Here is a 20,608-nt window from a genome sequence, read left to right as displayed (position 1 = left end):
GGGGAGGCTACCTCACTTTCTGCAAAAGTGGAGCCCATCCCAGGCTGCAGCACCCTGCCCAGACCACACAGTAGCTACTCAGGCAGTAAAGTGACCGTCCCCAAACCCAGTCCTCACGCCCTGCCCCAGCAATGTCAGCTGCCCTCCCCTCGTAACTGTCTTCCTCACTGTCCCTTATATCCCCAAGGACAGGGGCTGCCCATCAGGGGAGGAGACGCAGGGAGAAGACATCCCCAAAGTCCCAGAAAATAGCTGACTCCTGAATCCTTGCTAGCGTTAATGCTGGTGTTTCTACCATCGGTACTAAGCCACTGCTGTGTCCAGGAGCCAGTTTCCATGCTAGTCCACTCACAAGCATTTAATCCTCATCGCAGCCCTGTGAGGCAAGTGGGGTTCTATTAGTCAGAGGGTCCAGGGACTTGCCAGGGCCTGCAGCCAGCCTGCACACCCCAGCCAGAGCTCCCCAGGTTCCTTGCTCTTAGGACACAGCACCTAGCACCAAGCATTGCCAAGGCCTCGCCCTGGGGCAGCTGGGCCTGCCTCCTGCTTCAACAGTAACCGCTGCAGTGTCCGAGCCCCAGTGGATGTGTCCCCTCCTGGTGCAGCCCGTGTGTCTGGTGCTCCAGGTCTCGTTAGCCACCAGCCTCTGCCACCGCAAAGAGAAGGCAGAAGGCTCTGAGACCAGCACGTGGAATTGTTTGGCCGAGATATTCTCAGGGAGAGGAAAATTTTTTCTATTGTATTCTTCTTTAAAAAAAAAAAAAAAAGGCTTATAGCAAACCCCATATATTGCAAATGACTTGAAAAAGCCACTGTTTTTTGCTGTTTTTTTCTTTCACCAAGTCTCCCTATTGGGGACTTTCAGGTGTCGGCAGGCAGAGTACAATGACAAAAGCAGAGAAACAAAACCCATTAAAAGAAATTATCTGTGGCAGTGTTTGAAGGATGTGTTAAAAGATTCCCTTTTTCCCCGTGCCTATATGGTGTAAAACCATGAACAAATAACTCTAATGAAGCATATGCTCTTAGCCAGCTCTTCTTTGGAAGTGAGTTATTAAAAAGACCAAAAGAGAATGATTTAAGAGCTCATGACTCATTTAATTCTTATTGTCTTTGTATGAACCAGTCATGAATCTATTGTAAAAAGATGAGAGGCGTTTCATTAGCACGGAGAGCTGTTTGCAACATGCTAGACAGTGGTTGTAGGTTCTGCATTAAAATAATCTCATTAAACGCTTGGGTACATTTCGTTTTAAAATCTTGGAAAACAGTATACTTGAAGCACTCAAAGCCTTTGGCCAGCGCGTGTCGAAAACCCTGGTTACAGATGAACAACCGGTTCTTTTGAGCTTTGGATGAGTTCAAACCACAAGGAGAATTGGCCAGAGCTCTCCAAGGGACAGGGCCCGGGCCCATGGTACATCAGCCTGTGGAACTCGTGGGGGTCTCTGCCCTCCCAAATACCTCCACTGGCCTTTGCTTTCTCAGTGGCCTCCTCAGGATCACCCCTCTTTCCCCATAGTGTTACCGACCAGGGTTCTTGGCCTCTTTAATCGACAGAAATTGATCAGAGGCCAGACAAGAAATTCAGGCGAGGCTTTATTGGGGCCCCTGCTGCAGCAGCGGGGAGAACAAACAGCAGGTTCCCTTGCTTGCACACGCTCCCTGAGGAGGGCGGATGAGCTTGTTCCTTATATGCGGTGAGAGTAGGGATGTGTCCAGGGGGTCGGGCCGGAGGTTATGTGGTGTGCCCACCCCTTCGGTGCTGTTGTGTGCAGAGGGCATGCGCAGTGCCCTGCTTTTGCTCCCGACCCCTTGGCTTTGCTCCAGACTCTTCAGAAGTGGCAGTTGGGTTTTTTGGTCTCTTTGTATCTTTCGTCCAGAATTTGCCCCAACGGCAGCATGCACGCGGTTATTTTTAGTCCCACACAGTTTCTTTGTATTCTGTTGCTCGAGGAGAGGTGTGTCCAGGTGCAAGCACTGCAGCAAAGGGGCCCAGGTCCCAACCTATCTCAATAGTACTAGCTTCAAGGCTTTACTTGTGCTCAGTGACCTCTTCTGGCCCCATCTCAAAGGTACAGAGTCCCTCAGGAAGGTTCTGATCCAGCTTCCAGACCCTGAATGCAGAGCCCCAAGCCCTACGCAGGGGAGCTCACATTCAGGCCGTTTTCAGGCTTTATCTTATAAAAACGATACTGTGGTGAACATCCTTATACATACCTCTTTGCACATTTGTGTAAGCAGCCCTGTAAGATAAGTTCTTAGAAGTGGAATAACTATATCCAAGAGTGGACATGTTTTCAGTTTTGATGGATATTGCCAAATCTCCCTCCAAAAAAGTTGCACCAGTTTATACTCCCTCCAATGGTGTATAAGATTTTTAAACACCACAGCAGGAGAAAATTCCTGATTGCAAGCCTTGTTGGTCCCTGAAATGAGCCATGGAAGGAAATTTAATCAAATCCTCCCTGGGGTGTTTCCGGAACAGCAAGAATGCCTATCAGCTCTCTTGGCTGGGAGTGTGATCCAGGTTAGAGGAGCTGGTAAGGCCCTCTAGGCCTGGGGACTCGTGATGCAAGGGGCCCCCGGGGGGAGGGTTGCAGGGTTCCCAGATGAAGGCAGCAGGTTTGAGACGCTGTGGAACTTCAGTTGACCCTGCAGTGCAGTCTAGCGCCTGAGTCCCTTCCCACCCAGGCTGGGCACACAGGGCTGATCGGTTAAGGATCCGAAGCCCCATTCAGGGGCTCAGGCTTGCAACTCCCCGGAAGGCTGCCACTCATCCACATGATATACTGTAGAGTCCTGGCCAGTCAAGAGGTGTCTGCTCTCTGGCCTCTGGAGATGGACGAGCTGGTGCTCCAAGCAATGTCTCTGGCGTGAGCCTTCTCGTACAGGTGCCTAGGCCCCTGTGCGCGCTCAGACTCTCAAGCTTGTCCCCAGGCCAGATGCTTAGCATCCACACCACTGGGCCAGAATCTCCCCCATTTGAGTTCTGGAACCAACTACAAAGTTAGAGACAGCAGTTCATACAAGAACGTCCTCAGTCTGATACCAATTTCAAGTTTGGGGAGTTCCCCAAACTACCTTTAGGTTTAATAATTTAACTAGAAGGACTCACAGAACTCACTGAGAGCTGTTATACTCACAGTTATGGTTTATTATCAGGAAGGAGTACAGATTAAAATCAGCCAGGAGCAGAAGCCCACAGGACAGAGTCCAGGAGGGTCCAAGTGCGGAGCTTCCATTGTCTCCTGGTGCGGTCATGGCTCCCGGCATAGACGTGTAACAACATACCTACCAGGGAAGCCCACCCAGGTCTGTGTCCAGAGCCTTCACTAGCACTCAATCCCATACTGCCCGCGTGGCTGACCCCTAGTATCCAGCCAGGAGACAGGAGGCAGAGCTGGTCCCATGTGGTGCAGGGCTCCCATCATAAATCACATTGTTAGATGCTCTGGTTTGCTCAAGCAAACAAAGGCACATCCCAAGGCCTAGAGTTCACCTCCCAATAGCTGAGGGCAAAGGCCAGACTTCTCTCTGGGTAACGTTACTCCTTCACTTCACTTCCTATGGCTCCCCACGAGCCAGCACTCCAGGCTGACACACCTCCATTCATTCAGCCAACACTAACTGAGCACCCATTATGCACCAGGCACCATGCCACACATGGGCACAGAGAGATGAGGTGCCTCCCCTTTGGCACTGACCACATAAACCCCAGGCAGCAAGTGGCTGCACACTCCCCACAGTCCTGGGCAAGCCCGGAGCCTCCCCACAGTGCCTTCTCCCACACCTGTGGCTCCCTGTCCTGGGCCAGGCCTGGGAGTGGGCAGGAGGACAGACCCACTCCAGGCTGCTCACACCGAACGTGACTGTCCATAGCAGCCTTCCCCTGGGGGCTCAGTGGCCACTTAGGCATTGCTTCAAGTTGCAGAGACTTCTTTTTTAAGAGGAATTTGATCAAGAGGACTGCTTCTGCAGGCCCTCGCAGAGTGACAGGTCTGTCCTCTGAGGGGCTAGAAGGAGGTGACCAACACGGGAACCCCAGTGTGAGTCCGAGGGGTCAGCTGTGTAGAGAGAGCAGGGGTTTGGAACATGTGTGTGCACACATGCTGTTTACTGCATGTGTTCACAAGGATGTTGGTCTGTGCCCACCAAATGATGCATCTGGTCTTTGCTGGGTCTGGATAATGGATGTGTGTGTTCATGTGAGTGCAGACATCTCTGAGGATCGGCCATCACCAAGGCACTGCATCGCTCAGTGTTTGGGTGCATTTGTGCAGGTGGGATGCTAGGGTTAGTGAAATTCTGGGGGCCAGAGTCAAACCAGCCTGGGGGAAAAGACCCTCTCCTTTACTCCATCCTCTCCAAAGAGAGCCAAGAGTGCTCCTGAGGAGGGCAGAGCTAGAAAAGCTCTGAATAAATGTTCCTAAACTTTGTAGCCCTGACAGTACCATTAACCTAACCTCTGAAATCACTCTGGAGTCCTTGTGTCTAATGTTTAGTCACTAAATAATCAGCACTGATGGCTCATCTTCATATTACTTAGACCTGACTCACATGTATCACCATGACAACATCCCCCATCTTGCCTCTGCTTAAATATTGTTTAATACTGAAGTTTCATTTAATTACTTTATTAAGGGCAGACACTTAGAAAATAGCTTTTTTAAAGGCAAAAAAACAAAAACAAAAAAACGTATCTTTAAGTAAAACTGTCTCTTTTCCGAAGACAGATGCGCATCAATACAAAGAATGATCTAATCTGGCATCTGCTTATTTCTGGAAGGAACCTTGATTTTGCTAATACATTTCTACGCATCAGAGCAAAAGAAAAAAAAGCCATCCCTAAAAAGACAGTTTCAGAGATGCAATCAAGCACTGATAGCAGCATTCAGACACACCTCAGAAAACCTTCAGGAGAAGAAGGATTGCAGGTTTAGTTTTATGTAATTTCATAAATCAATTTATAAAGTAATTTCCTTACATCCGATGAGGTAACTTTGATTTCTGTAGCCAGTATTCATGCTCCAGAAAATAATATGCACTTTTTTTCTATAATTATATGATGCCTATTGTTTCAGCCCAGAGCCATTATTTTATTTAGTACAGAGTCAGGTTCTCCCCAGAGCCTAACTCACAGGCTGATAATGAGTTAGGTGCTCAAAGTAGAGCCATAACGCATCCGGCAACCCACACACCTCCACCCCTGAGCGATCACCCAAGAGATATGCCTCTGCTCCCAGGAGCAGTGAGGAAAAACAGACAGAGAGGTTAAGCAACTCTGTTAGGGGCTCCCAGAAGCCATCAGCCCGGTCTGGGACTACACGCATGGGCTCTGCCTGCTGCACTGAGTTGAGCCCTCCCAGTGTGCCCAGGCCTGAGGATGCAGCATGGAGAAGGGGGCAGGGTGGAAAGGCAGGGACAAGACTTGAGACCAGCTCTCTGCCTCCCCACCAGCCACTTGCTTTGGACCCCGGGTGATTGGTAACATTTTGGGGCACAGGAAGGCAGGAGGTGGGCGCCTCCATTGTCAAACCCAAAGAACGGGAACCAGGGCACACACAGCCCCTGCAGAGAGCCTAGCTCAGCGCCTTGTACAGTCTGCTCAGCGAATGTCTACTGAGGGCTTACTCTGTGTCAGGCCCCGCTAGGCACTGGGGACACAGCAGTGAGCACCAGGCACGAGGGTGGAGCTCACATTCTAGTTGGGGAGACACGTGGCAAACAGTATGCTAAATGGGAGTAAGTGCGTGCCAGGTGCTCCATGGGGGTTACAGATAGGGCCGGCAGATAACATATGAGCGGACTTCAGGGAGGTAGAGCAAGACAGACTGATAGTCCTGGGGTAGTGGGACAACAAGGAGAAAGTTCCTGAGGGGGCAGAATGCCAGGCATGTTGGAGCAACAGCAAGGGGCCACAGTGCTGGAGAGGAATGAGCAAGGGAGAGTGGAAGGAGACGGGGCGGAGAGGGGACGGCAGGTCATCCCTGCAGACCCTCTAGGGCTGGGACTCCGAGTGAGGGGGGCGTGGCCTGGCTGCGGCGCAGAGGGGCAGAGGCGGAGGACCGTGCGTCTGGCCCACGGCAGTAGCAGTGGAGGCGGTGAGAGAAGGTCAGACTCTGAATATATTGCGCAGGAGAGCTCTACTTTCTCACCCCATGGGGACTGGGCATTTGTTTTGCTTTATGGTTTTCAGGGTTTTTTCTGAGGCTTAAACAAAGCGACGTATGTCAAGATTCCCAGCACACAGTTAGCTCGTGGAGACTGTAAGCTGGTGTTATTACTGGGCACCACTCTGCAGTTGATCTGTGGGAACCTCAGCCTGGGGGCTCTTCTCAGCCTAGGGTCCCATGACCACCCAACCCCACTGAGGTGGCGAGAAGAGTAGGGGGTGCCAGCACCTGAGACTGACTACAAGGAGGGCCCTCCTGTGAGGAAGGGCTGTGGGTATGAAGGCTCAAGAAGGCAAAACAGAGGGAAATGCCAGGGGATCCCCAGCACCAAACCCCTTACAAACAGCTCTGGTGTTGCCCTTTGGGATGGAGTCTGTCCAGGAACCAACCAAGTGAGGTATTGAGGTTCCCCAAGGTGGGGCCGCACCCAGCTCCCCAGCCCTCTTTCGAGATGCCATTCCACCACTGAGACTCCAAGCAAAATGTATTTTCCTGCAGATTTAGGTTTTGACACAGGAAACAGCTTAGATTAGAAATATGTCAGCCCCAGAACTGACTAACCATTAACTTTTCATAAGCAACTCAGGTATGAACCCTTTATGTCTCTGTTATGGCACAGGACAAATAAGCTATCTGGTATTTTATTTTTATTAGGGAAGCTTCCACTGCATGATAGGAATGGGGCTTTTTACAGCAGAGCAATGTTTCAGAGAAAACTCTAAGGGTTTCTTACAGCAGCCTTCTCCAGTATTTCACTCCACTGGGAGCACTTCTGAGTATTTTTTCCTTGATACTGAAAGCAGGCTGCATGCATCCACTCTCCACCTTCCAACCTGTGCCTTAACCCAAACCTCTCTTGGGCCTGCACCCTTCATTGGGTTAATTAGCCCGAAAGCATCTTTAAAGGACTCATGATGGTTGTGGCTGGGCCCTTGGACAATCCTTGTGCCACACTGACTGGTGGCCTTCCGTCCCTCCTGCCACGAGATTGCTTCTGTGGAAAAAGGAAGCTCAGGAAGGACAGGGAGAATGACGGGAGGGATGGTTTGGTGTTGTCTCCAGGGGGTCAAGAGGAGTTTTGCATCTTCTGTTAATAGTAAGGAAAGTAGCAGCCCCCATGTATGTCACACTTCCCACACTGGAAAATGTACTCATGGGCATTCTCTTGCCAGATCTCCCCATTACCCCAGGAGGCAGATAGGGCATATAAATTGTCCACAACTTACAGGTGGGGAAGCCAGTGCCCAGAGGGATGAGGGAACATTGGTCAGTGCCAGAGTTCAAGCTAAAACCTGAGTATCTTGAGTGCCAGCACTTGGCTTCCCCCATCACTCCTCACACCTAGTACTGCCCAGCCCTGTTTCTCACCAGGGAGCCAGGACCTCCTCTGTCCCATCAGCTCTGAGCACCACACCTCAGAGATGTTTGGTAGCTAAAGCCAAACATGATGAAAGGTCTCCCTGAAACACCGGTAATTCCATTCCCCAGCATGTCTGCAGTTGGTGCCTGGACAGGGCCAGCGTTGTGCATTGTTCTGCAGGAGACAAGGCAGCTGGCTGGAAAGGCCCTGGGGGAGTGCTGTGTGCCCAGTGCTCACCAGGGGCCTCTGACCAGCTCAAAGCCCCCTCCTGCCCATCCCTCCCCATGTGCTGGCCAAATAGGATCCCACTCTGTGAGGCTGCAGAGGTCACAGGGACAGGGCTTACTGAGTCATTTCTCATGGAACCCCTGGCATCAGCCCCTCCTGCTCTCTAGTACATCCCTGCCCTTGTTTTTTGTTTGCCCTCATTTTCCTCAGAGTTCAATTTCCCTTCTCTTCGGTTACCCAGATCTCTGTAAGCTGCCTGAAATTATTTGGAGATGGAGGTGAGATCTAAACCAGTGGTAGGCAAACTATAGCCCATGGGCCAAAGGCAGCCCACCACATTTTTTTAAATAAAATTTCATTGGAACATAGTGATACTTATTAATTTAGGCATTGGTATGGCTATTTTCATGCTACAAGGCAGGGCTGACTAGTTGACAGAAACCCTATGGCCCAGAAAGCCAAAAACGTTTGCTATCTGGCCCTTTAAGAAAAAGATGGCTGACCCTAAAGGAGGCCGCCCTCCAGAGCCTCTCAACAGGTGGACAAGAGCTGAGGAAACCAGCCAAGCAGCAGCACAGGAGGGGCAGGTGAGCCCAGTTGTAGAAATGGAGAGGGAGGGTGCTGGGGAAGGTGTTCAAGCCAGACCTCACAGAGAAGGTGAACAAGATCTTAAGAGGATGTATAGGGTCTGGGCAAGCAACACGGAAGAGACATGGAGGTCCTGCTGCCCAGCCCTGCAGGGAGCTCTGGCTGAGTAAGGGGGCCAGGCAGAAAGGAAGTCTCTCGCAGCTACAGGGTTTCTGTTTTCCTGCAAAACCAGAGACCTGGCTATGCTTCCCAGGCTACTCAGCAGAGAAGCCAATCTTGTTGTCTTCCTTGCCCAAGCAGGACTTTGGAGAGGACGACTCCCTCTACATCACCAAGGTGACCACCATCCACATGGGCAATTACACCTGCCATGCCTCTGGCTACGAGCAGCTGTTCCAGACCCACGTCCTGCAGGTGAATGGTTAGTAAATGGCTCCATGCATGTTGTCCCCCCAAAGTGTTCCCAAACGCTGCTCAGAACAACCCTCCTCCCCTCCTGCATTCTGACTTCTTAAAGAAATACCTGACCCCAAAATGTCCCATCTTTCCTGTAAGTAAAGAGGGACTGGGGAGGGGGGTGGGCAGGCAGGGGCAGAGTCTGCCAACTCATTTCCTGGTCTGGCTTTCCCCAAAGCCTCCTCTGATGAAGTGAGTCAAGGTGGGAGGGGGTGAGTCACTTAGGCAGGTCGCACCCAGCATCTCCAGCAGGCCCCTGTAGAATGTGGAGTGTGCCCTGTAGGTGATGTTACCAAACCGAACTTGGGTCCACCCGCCTGCTCAAGGTAAAGCCAGTCTACTGACACTGGATTGTGGTGAAGGAAAGTGCAGCGTTTACTGGAGGGTGCCAAGCAAGGAGTCCAGGCAGCTAGCGCTCAAAAGGACCCAACTCCTGAAGGCTTTCAGGGAGAGGTTTTCAAAGACAGGGGGTTGGGAGGGGGGGTGCTGTGGGGCGCGTGATAAGCTCGTGTACGTTCTTTTGATTGGTTGGTGGTGAGGTAATCGGGAGTCAACACTGTCAACCTTCTGATTCCAACCGGTCTGGGTTCTATGTACTTGTGGACAGCATAGAGTTAACTTCTTCCACCTGGTGGGGGTTTCAGGATCTGCAAAACAGCTCAAAGCACACGGCTCAGAATGTTGTCTATAGCCCTTGAGGAGGAACTAAAGGTCCTTGACTTTGTTTAATGACTAAACTATTATTATTTTGTCTTGCTTAACTGTTTTCCTTTCTGCATTTTCTCACTTGTCTGAGTAAATTTATTCTTTGGCACTCAGGGCAGGCCTGGGAGTCTAAAGGTTTTCTATAGACAAGAGGCAGGTGGAGGACATGGGGGTTGGGGAGGGAGTCTGTCCCGGGAAGGCCCCATAGGGTCCTGCTCGATTACAGTGACATGGAGATGGCAAGCTGTTGTGGTCTTGATCCAGTGAGAAGCAGACACTGTCTAGAACATGCCACTCCTCCTCCAGGTACTGTGGACCCAAATCACTTATCCAGTTGGGAGGCCTTACTTTCTGCAAAAGGGTCTGCTTCCCACCTCCCTCCCCCAGAGGCTTAACGAGCCTCAGCTTGGGCCCAGCCAAGCAGAACCTCAGCAGGCTGCCGCAGGTTTTCTCTGCTTCTCACAGGCCCCTGTGTTGCCAGGACTCCCAGAAACTGAGAAGAATTAACCCCTGCTGCTGACCACATCAACAATTACAATAGTTTTCTGAGACTTTCTCTGGCCAGTCCCTGGGCTAACACATCACATGGACTCTCCCAATCGGTATAATTTTAACCCACTTTATGGATGGGTCTCTAGGTAAGGTCACTTTCCTGGGGTCACACCACTGGTAGGTGTCATTCTAGACCCAGGGCTTGTGCTCTGCCCTCTGTCACACGGCTGGCCACTCCAGCCATCACAACAAACAAGCCATCACAGTGCCATGGCAGATCAGCACTCCAGGGAAATTAGACGTGTCCAGCCACGCCCAGCTGGGCATCACTGCTTTCACCAAGCAGGCCTGAGCAGGGCGTCTGTGCACCAGAGAATAATGTGAAAGCTCCAAGTCAGCCCCAGACCCTTTGTGCCAGCTGTGTCCAGGGCTTCTGCTCTGATAAAGTATACACGGTGTTGAGAATAATTACATCATGAGGTTCAATGTCACTTACCTCTGGGATCCTGGGTGACAGGCCATTTAAGGACAACAGAGTGAGCTCAGCTTGCCTCTACATTTGTCTTATAGGATGTTTTAGGGATTTTTATGTTCATATGTGCCGAAGCCGTATTTTATTAGTATTTCCCTTGAGCGGGGACATATTTAATCCTTTGGGGCTTTGTGGCTGTGTTTGTTGGCTTGAATCAGGGTGTACAATGAAGTTTCTGGATTTCATCAGAAATAACCCAGGGGTTCCCAGTTATAACACCCCTGGGTGAGTCATCCCAGGCTGCCATTCAGAGGCCAGCCTGGTGTGCAGCAGGCGGGCAGTGTCTGGGCTGCTCCCTGAGAAGGGCTGCTCCGGGGTCGGGGCATGTACTCTGCAGTGTGAAGAGGGCTTTATCATCTATAGCTGGAAAGTGGTGCCCAGCCTTGTACAGTGTTGGTGAATGTGGGCTTGCACAACTCCACACGGTTTGGCCCAGGTCCCTCGGGTCCTCAGACCAGCCCAGCCTAAAAAAGGGAAATCACCCAGTATTCCCAGATCCTCCATCCAGCCCTTCGCATCCTGCCCCCATCTCATAAGAACCGAGGGTACAAGGAGAGGGCTTGAGCCTGGTCCCCTTCATTTCCTCCAGAACAAATCTGTGGGGAAGGGAGGGGATCCACCAGCCCAGGAACCAGAGTAACTCGTGAGTGAGAGCCTGTCCTCGCCTCAGGCGCCTGCAGGAGACTCTGTGGTCTTAAACACCTTTAATACACGAATGGCAGGTCCACGGTGCTGGGAGGGCCCTTCTGCCTCCTGTTCCCCCAGAATTCTGAGACAGAGCTCATGGTGGGAATGAGCCATTTCCTCCCTCCCGGTGCTGAATCCAGGAGCAAGGCCCAGGCCCACGGACACCATGTATTGCTGGGCTGAAAGTAGAGACTAGGCTGCTTCCTGTTGCCACCCGAGTGGGGAGCGGACTCTGCAGCTGGCACTGGAGAGTCTGTTGAGCCTCCCCAGGCACTCCGCTCCTACCCACCCCCCAGCCCAGCGATTGCTAAAGAGGCTGCTTAGGGCCCAGGGGCGTCTAACTGGCAAAACCTCCCCACTGAGATCCAGAGAGAGGCCACCTGAGATCCATTTCCTAATTGCTGAGAGATTTAAGGCTTCTCTTCCAGCCGAAGTACTAGAGTCAGCGGCAGCATGCTAGGACCTCTGTATTTTGCGGTGGGCTTTCCACCTCATTCCATGGCTTACTTCGCTCAGTTCCATGACGGCTGGGCTGGGCCATTAGGGTGGGCCTCACTCCAGGAGCCCACAAGGTCCCTGGGCTGGGCTGACCCCCAGGCACTTGGGGGTGGCATTTGGGTCCATGAAGCAGCTCCCTCATGGGAGCACCATGCTAAGGTAGATCTGGTGTTGCCTCCCAAGGACATGAGTCCGTTGCCTGCTGACCAAGGAACAAGACATGAGGTTTTCAGAGTATTCCAGAAGTGAAGTGTGCTGTGTTGACTGAGGGGGAAAACCTCCCTATCTGTGTGGGAAGGTGGGAAGATGTCATTGAAAGTAAAATGGTACGAAAGACACAATTACAGTAGGAACATTTACTGAATAATTACTGGGCAGCATCTCTGTTTCACAGATGAGGAAACTAGGGCTCAGAGAGATTAAGTGATCTGCCCAGGAACCCCAGCCCTACAATTAGTATATAACTGCAAAATGGATCTTGACACCAAAGCCTAGACTCTTGACGCCTTCTCCGCCCCATCCTCCCCTTTGGGACATTGCACTGTTGCTGTTGGTGAATCCAGATGTGGTCGTTCAGCAGGTCGGTGTTGATCTGCTGTCGAGCGGGGGCACACTGTGGGGGACCGGGGACAGGAACCCTGCCTCGTTTATCCCTGCCCCTGGTGCTGAGCTCACGCATGGTCAGAAACAGCTGGCTTAGCGAGCATCCAATGAAGGACCCACAGTGTAGATATAAGGGCAGGCCCCGCCCGCAGCAGGACTGAAGTTGATGACCTGCACGGCTTGGCTGTCCAGCTCCAGGTGGGCTTGGCAGATCACTGTGCAGATGCCCGATGCTGCTCAGGTTCCCAGGGGGAGGCCCAGGAGGGCTGGGCTGCTGCGGAAGGCTCACCGAGGCGGTGGGCACGGGGGGCTTCCGGGCAGGAGGACTGGGAAGGTGAGAAGGCACCGTCTGTGCTCAGGACAGAAGGAGCACTGCTTTGCTGAGGCATCTCGTGGAGAAGATGTGAGAAAGCTATAACAGATTCATCTGTGGGATTTGTTCCTTTTCGTCAGTCATCCCAAGCGTGAGTCAAAAGCATGAAAGATGTCCCAGAGCAGCTTGAGTAGAATTGGTGGGGTCGCCCAGCTGTGCTGTGGGTGGTGGGATTTGGTCCCCTCTTGGCCTGGAAGATGGCCTGTGGCTTACTGAGCCGAGGCAGTGCCCAGGACACACAGACAGGGAACAATGTTCTGTCGTTTCCTTCTCCTTGCTTCTCCTGAGTCAGAGGGAGGACAAGAAGGGGAGGATGATGAAGCGGGGAGAGGAGGCCCTGCCAGCTCCCTGCCTCTCTGAGGGCTCAGAAGACTCCATGTGAATGGCAGGTGTTCTGGGGAGGCAATGTGTGGCCAGTGGGCCCAAGAGACAGGGATACCGCACATGCGAACAGGAGCTGGGTGGCGCTGTTCCACCCAAGGCACGGCGCAGACCCGAGCTGGAGACACCTCTGTCATAGGGTCAAGACATGAACTCTGAGCCAGAGAGACCTGGATTCAAGCCTAGTACCTATCCAAGTACTGGTACTTCCTTGACATAGATCTTTGGCGAGTAAACTCACGTGTAAAATGGGAATAACAATAGTGCCTCCTCCCTTATAGGCCTGATGAGATAGGATATGTGTCAAATGCTTGGGAAATGCCTGGCCAGATATAATTCAAAGTCCAAGATGGGACAGATATGGGGGAGATTTTGTTTTGTCTCAAGCCATATTTAACTGTAGTTGGCGGACACAGATGGTCTGAGCTGGTAGCCCCTCAGAGACCTTCCAGCTCATTATACAGATGGGAAAACCAAGACCCAGAGGAAGTTGCCAAGCCAGGAATAAAGTACAGACTTCTCCCTGGAGCTGCCTCACTCCCTGGTGGCAGGGGCCGGGCTCCATATACAGGCTGGGTCACCATCTTCTGGAGCTTCTTCTCCATCCGGGACTCTGTCTTGACCTGGTTTTGCTAAAGGAAGCCCTTCCAGGCAACTACTTCCTTTCTCAAGTTATTAGTATAACTTCCCCGTAGACCAGACCCCCCAGAGATGAGGCCCAAACACTGACATGATTTATAACTTCACGCAAACTTCCCACATTGCTTCCATAGGAGGAACAGAAACTTCAGAAATAAATGATTAATCCATTAAATTAAAAACACCCTCAACCTCCCCACAGTTCAGACAAGTAGCGATTCATTCCCAAAGCACAATAGTAATCTCTCAAATCTGTCTATTACTCCAGCTTGGTACTTTGGTGAATGTGCCTCTTACTTAAGACATATTTATGCTGCCTTTCACCTTGGAAATGATTGATGTTTCCCAAAGAAAATGTGCCTTTGTGTTGTGTATTGAAATATTTTCATGGGAAGGTTTTGCAAATTTAAAAGAAAATGAATGTGTTTATCCCAGATACATTAATTCGAATGCTTTTTAGTGTGTGAATTAACGCAGAGGAAGAGGGGAGATCAGGGCCAGAGGAAAACAGTTGGGCCTTTGCCTTGCTGCTGGCAGAAAGCTGTGTCTCGACCCGATCCCTACCCTGGGAAGTGTAGTTTCTCACAGAGAAAATGCAGGACTTTTTCTGACAGGACCCTGGCCGAGCAGGGGCCAAGGGTACCAAGGTCTTTGATGCCTCCCTGCCCAGGGTTCTCCTTAGGCCCTTCCTGTCCTGGCAGGAGGCTGGATCAGGGCTCTGGCTGCAGTGCTCTCTTCAGAGCCCGGGGCCTGTTCCACACCAGCTGCAGTCTTAGCGATGCCTCATCACACGTGAGGAGGACAGTTGGGTCCTGGAGGCAGTGGCTGAGCTTCTACCCAAATGATGGGATGATTATTTTTTCCCTCTAACATCCTATTGCCAGTTTTCAACTTAGCAAAGGTCAGGTCAGGGCAAAACGGGCTTCTCGGTGGAGCTCCTTGGTACTCCGGGGTTTGCCTTCCATGTCACAGGCCCGCTCATGCCAGGCATGGAGCTGGGAAGATCCAGGAGGCTACTGGCCCCGATCTAGCCAGGGGTCTGGGCCTGTGTGCAGGGCCCCCTCCCATTGCTGCTGACTGGGCTGTGCTTCTTTGGCCTCTTCCACGCCAATCCCTCAGGAACCATAGGAGGGGAGGCCCAAGCCACTGGCTCACGGAGGGGCAGCAGCAGCTTCCGTCCCCGGGAGTCCACCGTGCATGCTCACAGACGCACACACGCACACACACTAGGACCCAGGCCCTGCCCCACCCCTCCCACGTGCCCCTGCCCCGTGAACTTCTCTCTCTCTGCTATGCCCACCCTGCCTCCTTGACTCCACTGCCCTGCACTGATTGTTCCCTTGGCTAAGAATCCTCCCTCCCAGCCCCCTCTCCCCGCTCCGCCCTGCCTTGCTGCCAACACCACCTCATCCTTCGCTGTCGTCATCATTCATTCAATAAGCATTTACTGAGGTTCTCTCCATGCCACTCACCAGGCTGAGCACTGAAAACAGCAGTGGACAGACCAAAATCCCCATCCTCATGGAGCAATTCAGAGGGTGGAAGATACTAAGGAGGAAAATTTTAAAACAGGAGGGGATAAGGAGACTCAGATAAAAGGTGGAAGCTTTAGGTATGACGGCAAGTAAAAGCCATACTGAAAAGATGACATTTGTGTCCACTTGGTGGCAAAGTCAAATATACCTCCAAAGGATCTTGGTCTGAGCACCTGGAAAAGTAGAGGCCATTCACTGAGAGGAGAGGATCGTGGAGGAGCAGGCTTGGAGAAGAAAGATCTGGAGCTCGTGGGGACGTGATAAACGTGTGATGTCGCGCAGCCCATGGGGTATCTAAGTCTGGAGTTGAAGGAACAGGTTTGACTGGCGGTATAAATTTCCGATGCCTCACAGGGGGGCTGGTATTTAAAGTCAATAGACCAGAATAGATGCTGAAGGAGTGCAGACAGAGAATGTCCAGCAGCCGAGCACGACAGCACTGAGAGCCTGGGGGATGAGAAAAAGCAGCAAGGAAGGCAGAGAAGAAGCCACAGAGACAGGAAAACTAGGAGTATGGTGTCTGGGGCCAAGGAGGAGGAGTGATCAGCTGTGGTGAATGCCACCGGCACGTCAGGGAAGGTGAGGAAAGAGAACTGGCCATTGGGTCAGGGTCGGTGGGGGGGGGGGGCACTGTGGTCCAGAGCAGAGCCATTTCCACACGTGGTGGGGAAAGGTCTGCCTGGAGCTGGCTCCGGGGGGATGGGGAGGATGTGAGAGCCACCAAGTATGGACAACTCTCCAGGGTATTTCCAAGAAGAAAAACGGGGCAGAGTTGGGGAGAGAAGCTGGGGTAAAGAGGTTTGGGGATTTTTTTCCAAGATGGAAATTAAAAGCGTTTTATGGACTAATAGGAAAGATCCAGTAAAGAGGGGGAAACTGATGCAGGAGGGAGAGAGAAGTGCTAGAGGGACGTCGTGGACAGGACGTGAGGGGATGGAATCTAGGAATGAGGCTCGCGGGACAGGAAACTCAAAACTGGGTCCTTTTCTGGGGAATGGAAGGAGGATGGTCTGGCAGTGGCAACACCTGCCCCACCTCCCAGCCCATGGGGTAGGGGACGGGGCGGGGGGACAAGTGTGGGGAGAGAGAGCCACATCCACTTAAAAGGCTGCAAGAGAAGGAGTGTCACCAGGTTTCCATCTGAGCAAGAAGGTGAGGAACACTCACAGAGGAGTTTAAGGATAGAGGACGTTCTGCTGACGGCAGAACATGAGTTCTAGAAGGCACAACAGAAGGTTTGGGGGATGATGGATGCCCCAGCAGCCTAGGCTCTTGTAGACTGACAGGATCCCAAATCAAGGGCATGAGGGAAAGGGCCCTGATGGTCCTCAGTTGGAGATGAGGAGACTGGGGACAGGGGCCACTGGGAGGTGGAGGACGCGGGGTTCTGAGGGCCATCTTTAGTCCTGCTGATGGAGGGATGGAGGTCCGAGGAGGAGTGGTCGTAGCCCCCAGGATGACTTCGGCTCCTGGAGACCTCCAGGCCAGCCAGGGTTTCCTCGCTCTCAGCAGACATGAGCTGTCTTCTAACCCCTGCCACTGGAGGCCCGGGTGTCTTTGCCCAGCAGATAGTCCTTTGTTTTTCAGTGAATGGATGGTTCCACTCCCTTGACTTTCAGTCAGCTTTTGTCTTGTTGTAGAACAGCGCCACCTATTTCAGTTCAATCGGTCTGCAAGAGCTTCCAAGTCAGGGCTGACCCAGGGTCTCACCTGGAACCTGACAGGTAGAAGCAAATCCCCCAGCCCCAACCAAGACCTCCGGAATCAGACACTGTGGGGTGGGCCCAACATTGTTTTAACAAGAGCCCCCGCTCCAGCCAGGGGATGCAGATACACACTCAAGTGTGACAGGTTCCTGGGTCCACAGATTCCCATCAGAGGGCAGGACAGAGGCAAAGGCTAGTCTTCAAGGCTTGTGCTGGCCACTGAGGAGACTGGTCCACAAACCACCAGTTCACTGGACAAACCTACTGTCAATAAAGGGGTAGGCCCCACAGGCATAAGGAAAGTCGGTATTTCCTTTGTGAGGTGGAGAGAGTAGATCCAAGTGCTCTATTCTAATAAGTCTTCCCAGACCCCTGTCCCTATGTCCCCAAAGCTCCCTTCTGGTAATCCTCATCACACTTTGCTGTTATGTTGCTCATCTTCCCCCTGACAGAAAGCTTCATGAGGCCAGGGACTGGGTCGATCTTATTCACCGCTCTGTGTGTAATGCCTGACCCTTGGTTGGGATGTAATAAGTGTTGACTGCACAACATTGAGTTGACAGAACTTTGTAAACTCTACAAAGACCATTAATGTGCTGCTGGACTCAAAGCTGGGAAGTGCCTCAGCCCTCCCCTCTCCTCCCCATACTGCCTTTCCCTCTCCCCCTGCCTCTCCCCCTCCCCCTATTTGCTATTGTAATACTTGAAATACTTTGTAATATGTGGTATGGAAAAATGACAGTCATCACGCTTGTTTTTCAAAATTTCTTCTGCTGTTCTTTCACATTCTTTCCTCTAGCTAAATTTGAGAATTATTTTGTCAAGACCCCACCAACTGATTTTAACTGGAATGAGATTAAATGTTTGGCATAATTGGGAGTATCTTGTTTCTTAACAACAGTAAGTCTTCCTATCCAAGATCATCTCTCTCTAATTTTTCAAGTCTTTTTATGTGTCTTCAGTGAGATGTTATAGTTTCATTCATTTCGGTCCACTGTGTTTTCTATCTGGCCACTACTGGTATATAAGTGAGCTATTAATTTTGTCTGTCTGGGTACTGGCCCCTTTATGGTACTCACTTATTAAACCTTACACTTTTGGTTCGTTATCTGGAGCATATCCAGGTAAGGTATCATTTTTCTCCACCTCTTTACTATTTCTCCCTCTCATTTCTTGCCTCTATTGACAGTAACATCCAGAAAAATGTTGAGAGTCTGATATTGCCTCCTTTCCTCTTTCCTTTTTGTTTTTTCCCCACTTGATGTTTCACCGTTCTGAAAAGATTGGTGCTGGTCCCACTTTTTATAGAGATATTCTTCATTGTAGGAAGAAAATATTATTCTGTTCCTATTTTATTGAGGTTTTTTCCCCTCAAGAAATGGATTTTGAATTTTTTTCAAAGGCCTTTTAGTGTCTAGCAAGAGAATCAAATGGTTTTTCTTTTTTGACTGCCTTTGACTTGCATATGATTAATTATAGATTTCCTAACAGTTAGTCATTGAAACGTATTATACTTGGTCACAGTATGTTCTTTTATTGGGTTGGCCGAAAAGGTCGTGAGGTTTTCCTGTAACATCTTATGGAAGATAATACATCTTACCCAATAATGCCATGCTAGGTTTGATTTGCTAATATTTTTATGTGGGTATTTGTTTTTTGTGGTTTTTTAATTTAATTTTTATTTTATATTGGAGTATAGTTGATTTACAAGGTTGTGTTAGTTTCAGGTGTACAGCTAAGTGATTCAGTTACACATATACCTACATCCATTCTTTTTCAGATTCTTTTCCCATATAGGTTATTACAGAAATGGAGTAGAGTTCCCTGTGCTTGCTATACAGTAGGTCCCTGTTGATTATCTGTTTTACATATAGTAGTATGTACATGTTAATCCCAAACTCCTGATTTATTCCTCCCCCCCCCCCACATTTCCTCCTGCCCACAACCACAGGTCTGCATTCAAAGTCTGTGAGTCTGTTTCTGTTTTGCAAATAAGTTCATTTGTATCATTTTTTCTTGGATTCCACATTTCTAAGTCTGTGAGTCTGTTTCTGTTTTGCAAATAAGTTCATCTGTATCTTTTTTTTTTAATTCCACATGTAAGTGGTATCATATGATATTTGTCTTTCTCGGACTTATTCGCTTAGCATAATGATCTCTAGGTCTATCAGTTTTTTCTTAATTTTTATTTTATATTGGAGTATACTTGATTAACAGTGTTGTGTTAGTTTCAGGTGTACAGCAAAGTGATTCAGTTATACATATACATGTATCTATTCTTTTTCAAATTATTTTCCCATTTAGGTTATTACAGAAAATTGTGTAGAGTTCCCTGTGCTATACAGTAGATCCTTGTTGATTATCTGTTTTATACATAGTAGTGCGTATATGTCAATCCCAGACTCTGAATTTATCCCTCCCCCCAACCTTTACCCTTTGGTAACCATAAATTTGTTTTCTAAGTCTGTGAGACTTTCTATCTTGTAAATAAGTTCATTTGTGTCATTTTTATAGATTCCTCATATAAGTGATATTATATGATATTTGTCTTTCTCTGTGTGACTTGCTTCACTTAGTATGATAATCTCCAGGTCCATCCATGTTGCTGCAAGTGGCATTATTTCATTCTTTTTAATGGCTGAGTAATATTCCATTATATAAATGTACCACATCTTCTTTAACCATTCATCTGTCAATGGACATTTACATTGCTTACATGTCTTGGCTATTGTATACAGTGCTTCAGTGAACATCAGGGTGCACATATCCTTCCAAATCATGTTTTTCTCTGGATATATGCCCAGGAGTGAGATGGCTGGATCATATGGTAACTCTATTTTTAGTCTTTTAAGGAACCTCCTTACTGTTCTCTATAGTGGTTGTACCAATTTACCTTCCCACCAACAGTGTAGGGGAGGGTTCCCTTTTCTCCACACCCTCTCCAGCATTTATTGTTTGTAGACTTTGTGAGGATGGCCATTCTGACTAGTGTGAGGTGATATATCATTGTAGTTTTGGTTTGCATTTCTCTAATAATTAACAATGTTGAGCATCTTTTCATGTGCCTCTTGGCCATCTGTATCTTTTCTTTGGAGAAATATCTATTTAGGTGTTCTGCCCAGTTTTTGATTGGGTCGTTTGTTTTTTTAATATTGAGCTGCATGAGCTGTTTGTAACTTTTGGATATTAATCCCTTGTTAATCATGTCATTTGCAAATATTTTCTCCCATTCTGTGGGTTGTCTTTTCATTTCGTTTATAGTTTCCTTTGCTGTGCAAAAGCTTTTGAGTTTAATTAGGTCCCACTTGTTTATTTCTGTTTTTATTTCCATTACTCCAGGAGACGGCTTGAAAACGATATGGCTGCAATTTATGTCAAAAAGTGTTCTGCCTATGTATTCTCTAGGAGTTTTATAGTATCCAGTCTTACGTTTAGGTCTTTAATCCATTTTGAATGTATTGTTGTGTATGGTGTTAAAGAATGTTCTAATTTCATCTTTTTACATGTAGCTATCTAGTTTTTCCAGCACCGTTTGTTGAAGAGACAGTCTTTCCTCCATTGTATAGTATTTCCTTCTTTGTCGTAGACTAATTGACCATAGGTGCATGGGTTTATTTCTGGGCTTTCTGTTCTGTTCCATTGAGCTGTA

General features: G+C 49.6%; 1 protein-coding gene across 5 annotated transcripts in view; it reads left to right on the top strand.

Moving 5' to 3' along the window:
- The window catches only part of FSTL4 (follistatin like 4), a 446,761-nt gene that overhangs the window by 382,217 nt on the left and 43,936 nt on the right, over positions 1 to 20,608 (top strand). For all 5 annotated transcript variants that reach the window (XM_089909321.1, XM_089909323.1, XM_089909322.1 and 2 more), the window contains exon 8: positions 8,653 to 8,773. In XM_089909321.1, the coding sequence (XP_089765447.1) occupies positions 8,653 to 8,773 (121 nt within the window). The remainder of the gene's footprint in view (positions 1 to 8,652; positions 8,774 to 20,608) is intronic.

This window comes from Delphinapterus leucas, chromosome 3 (assembly GCF_059928025.1).
Source record: "Delphinapterus leucas isolate spDelLeu-1000000601 "Yukka" chromosome 3, BTC_Dleu_Yukka2, whole genome shotgun sequence".
Taxonomy (NCBI): Eukaryota; Metazoa; Chordata; class Mammalia; order Artiodactyla; family Monodontidae; genus Delphinapterus; species Delphinapterus leucas.
The sequence above is the reverse complement of the archived record's forward strand: the minus strand, read 5'-3'. Positions and strand labels throughout refer to the sequence as shown.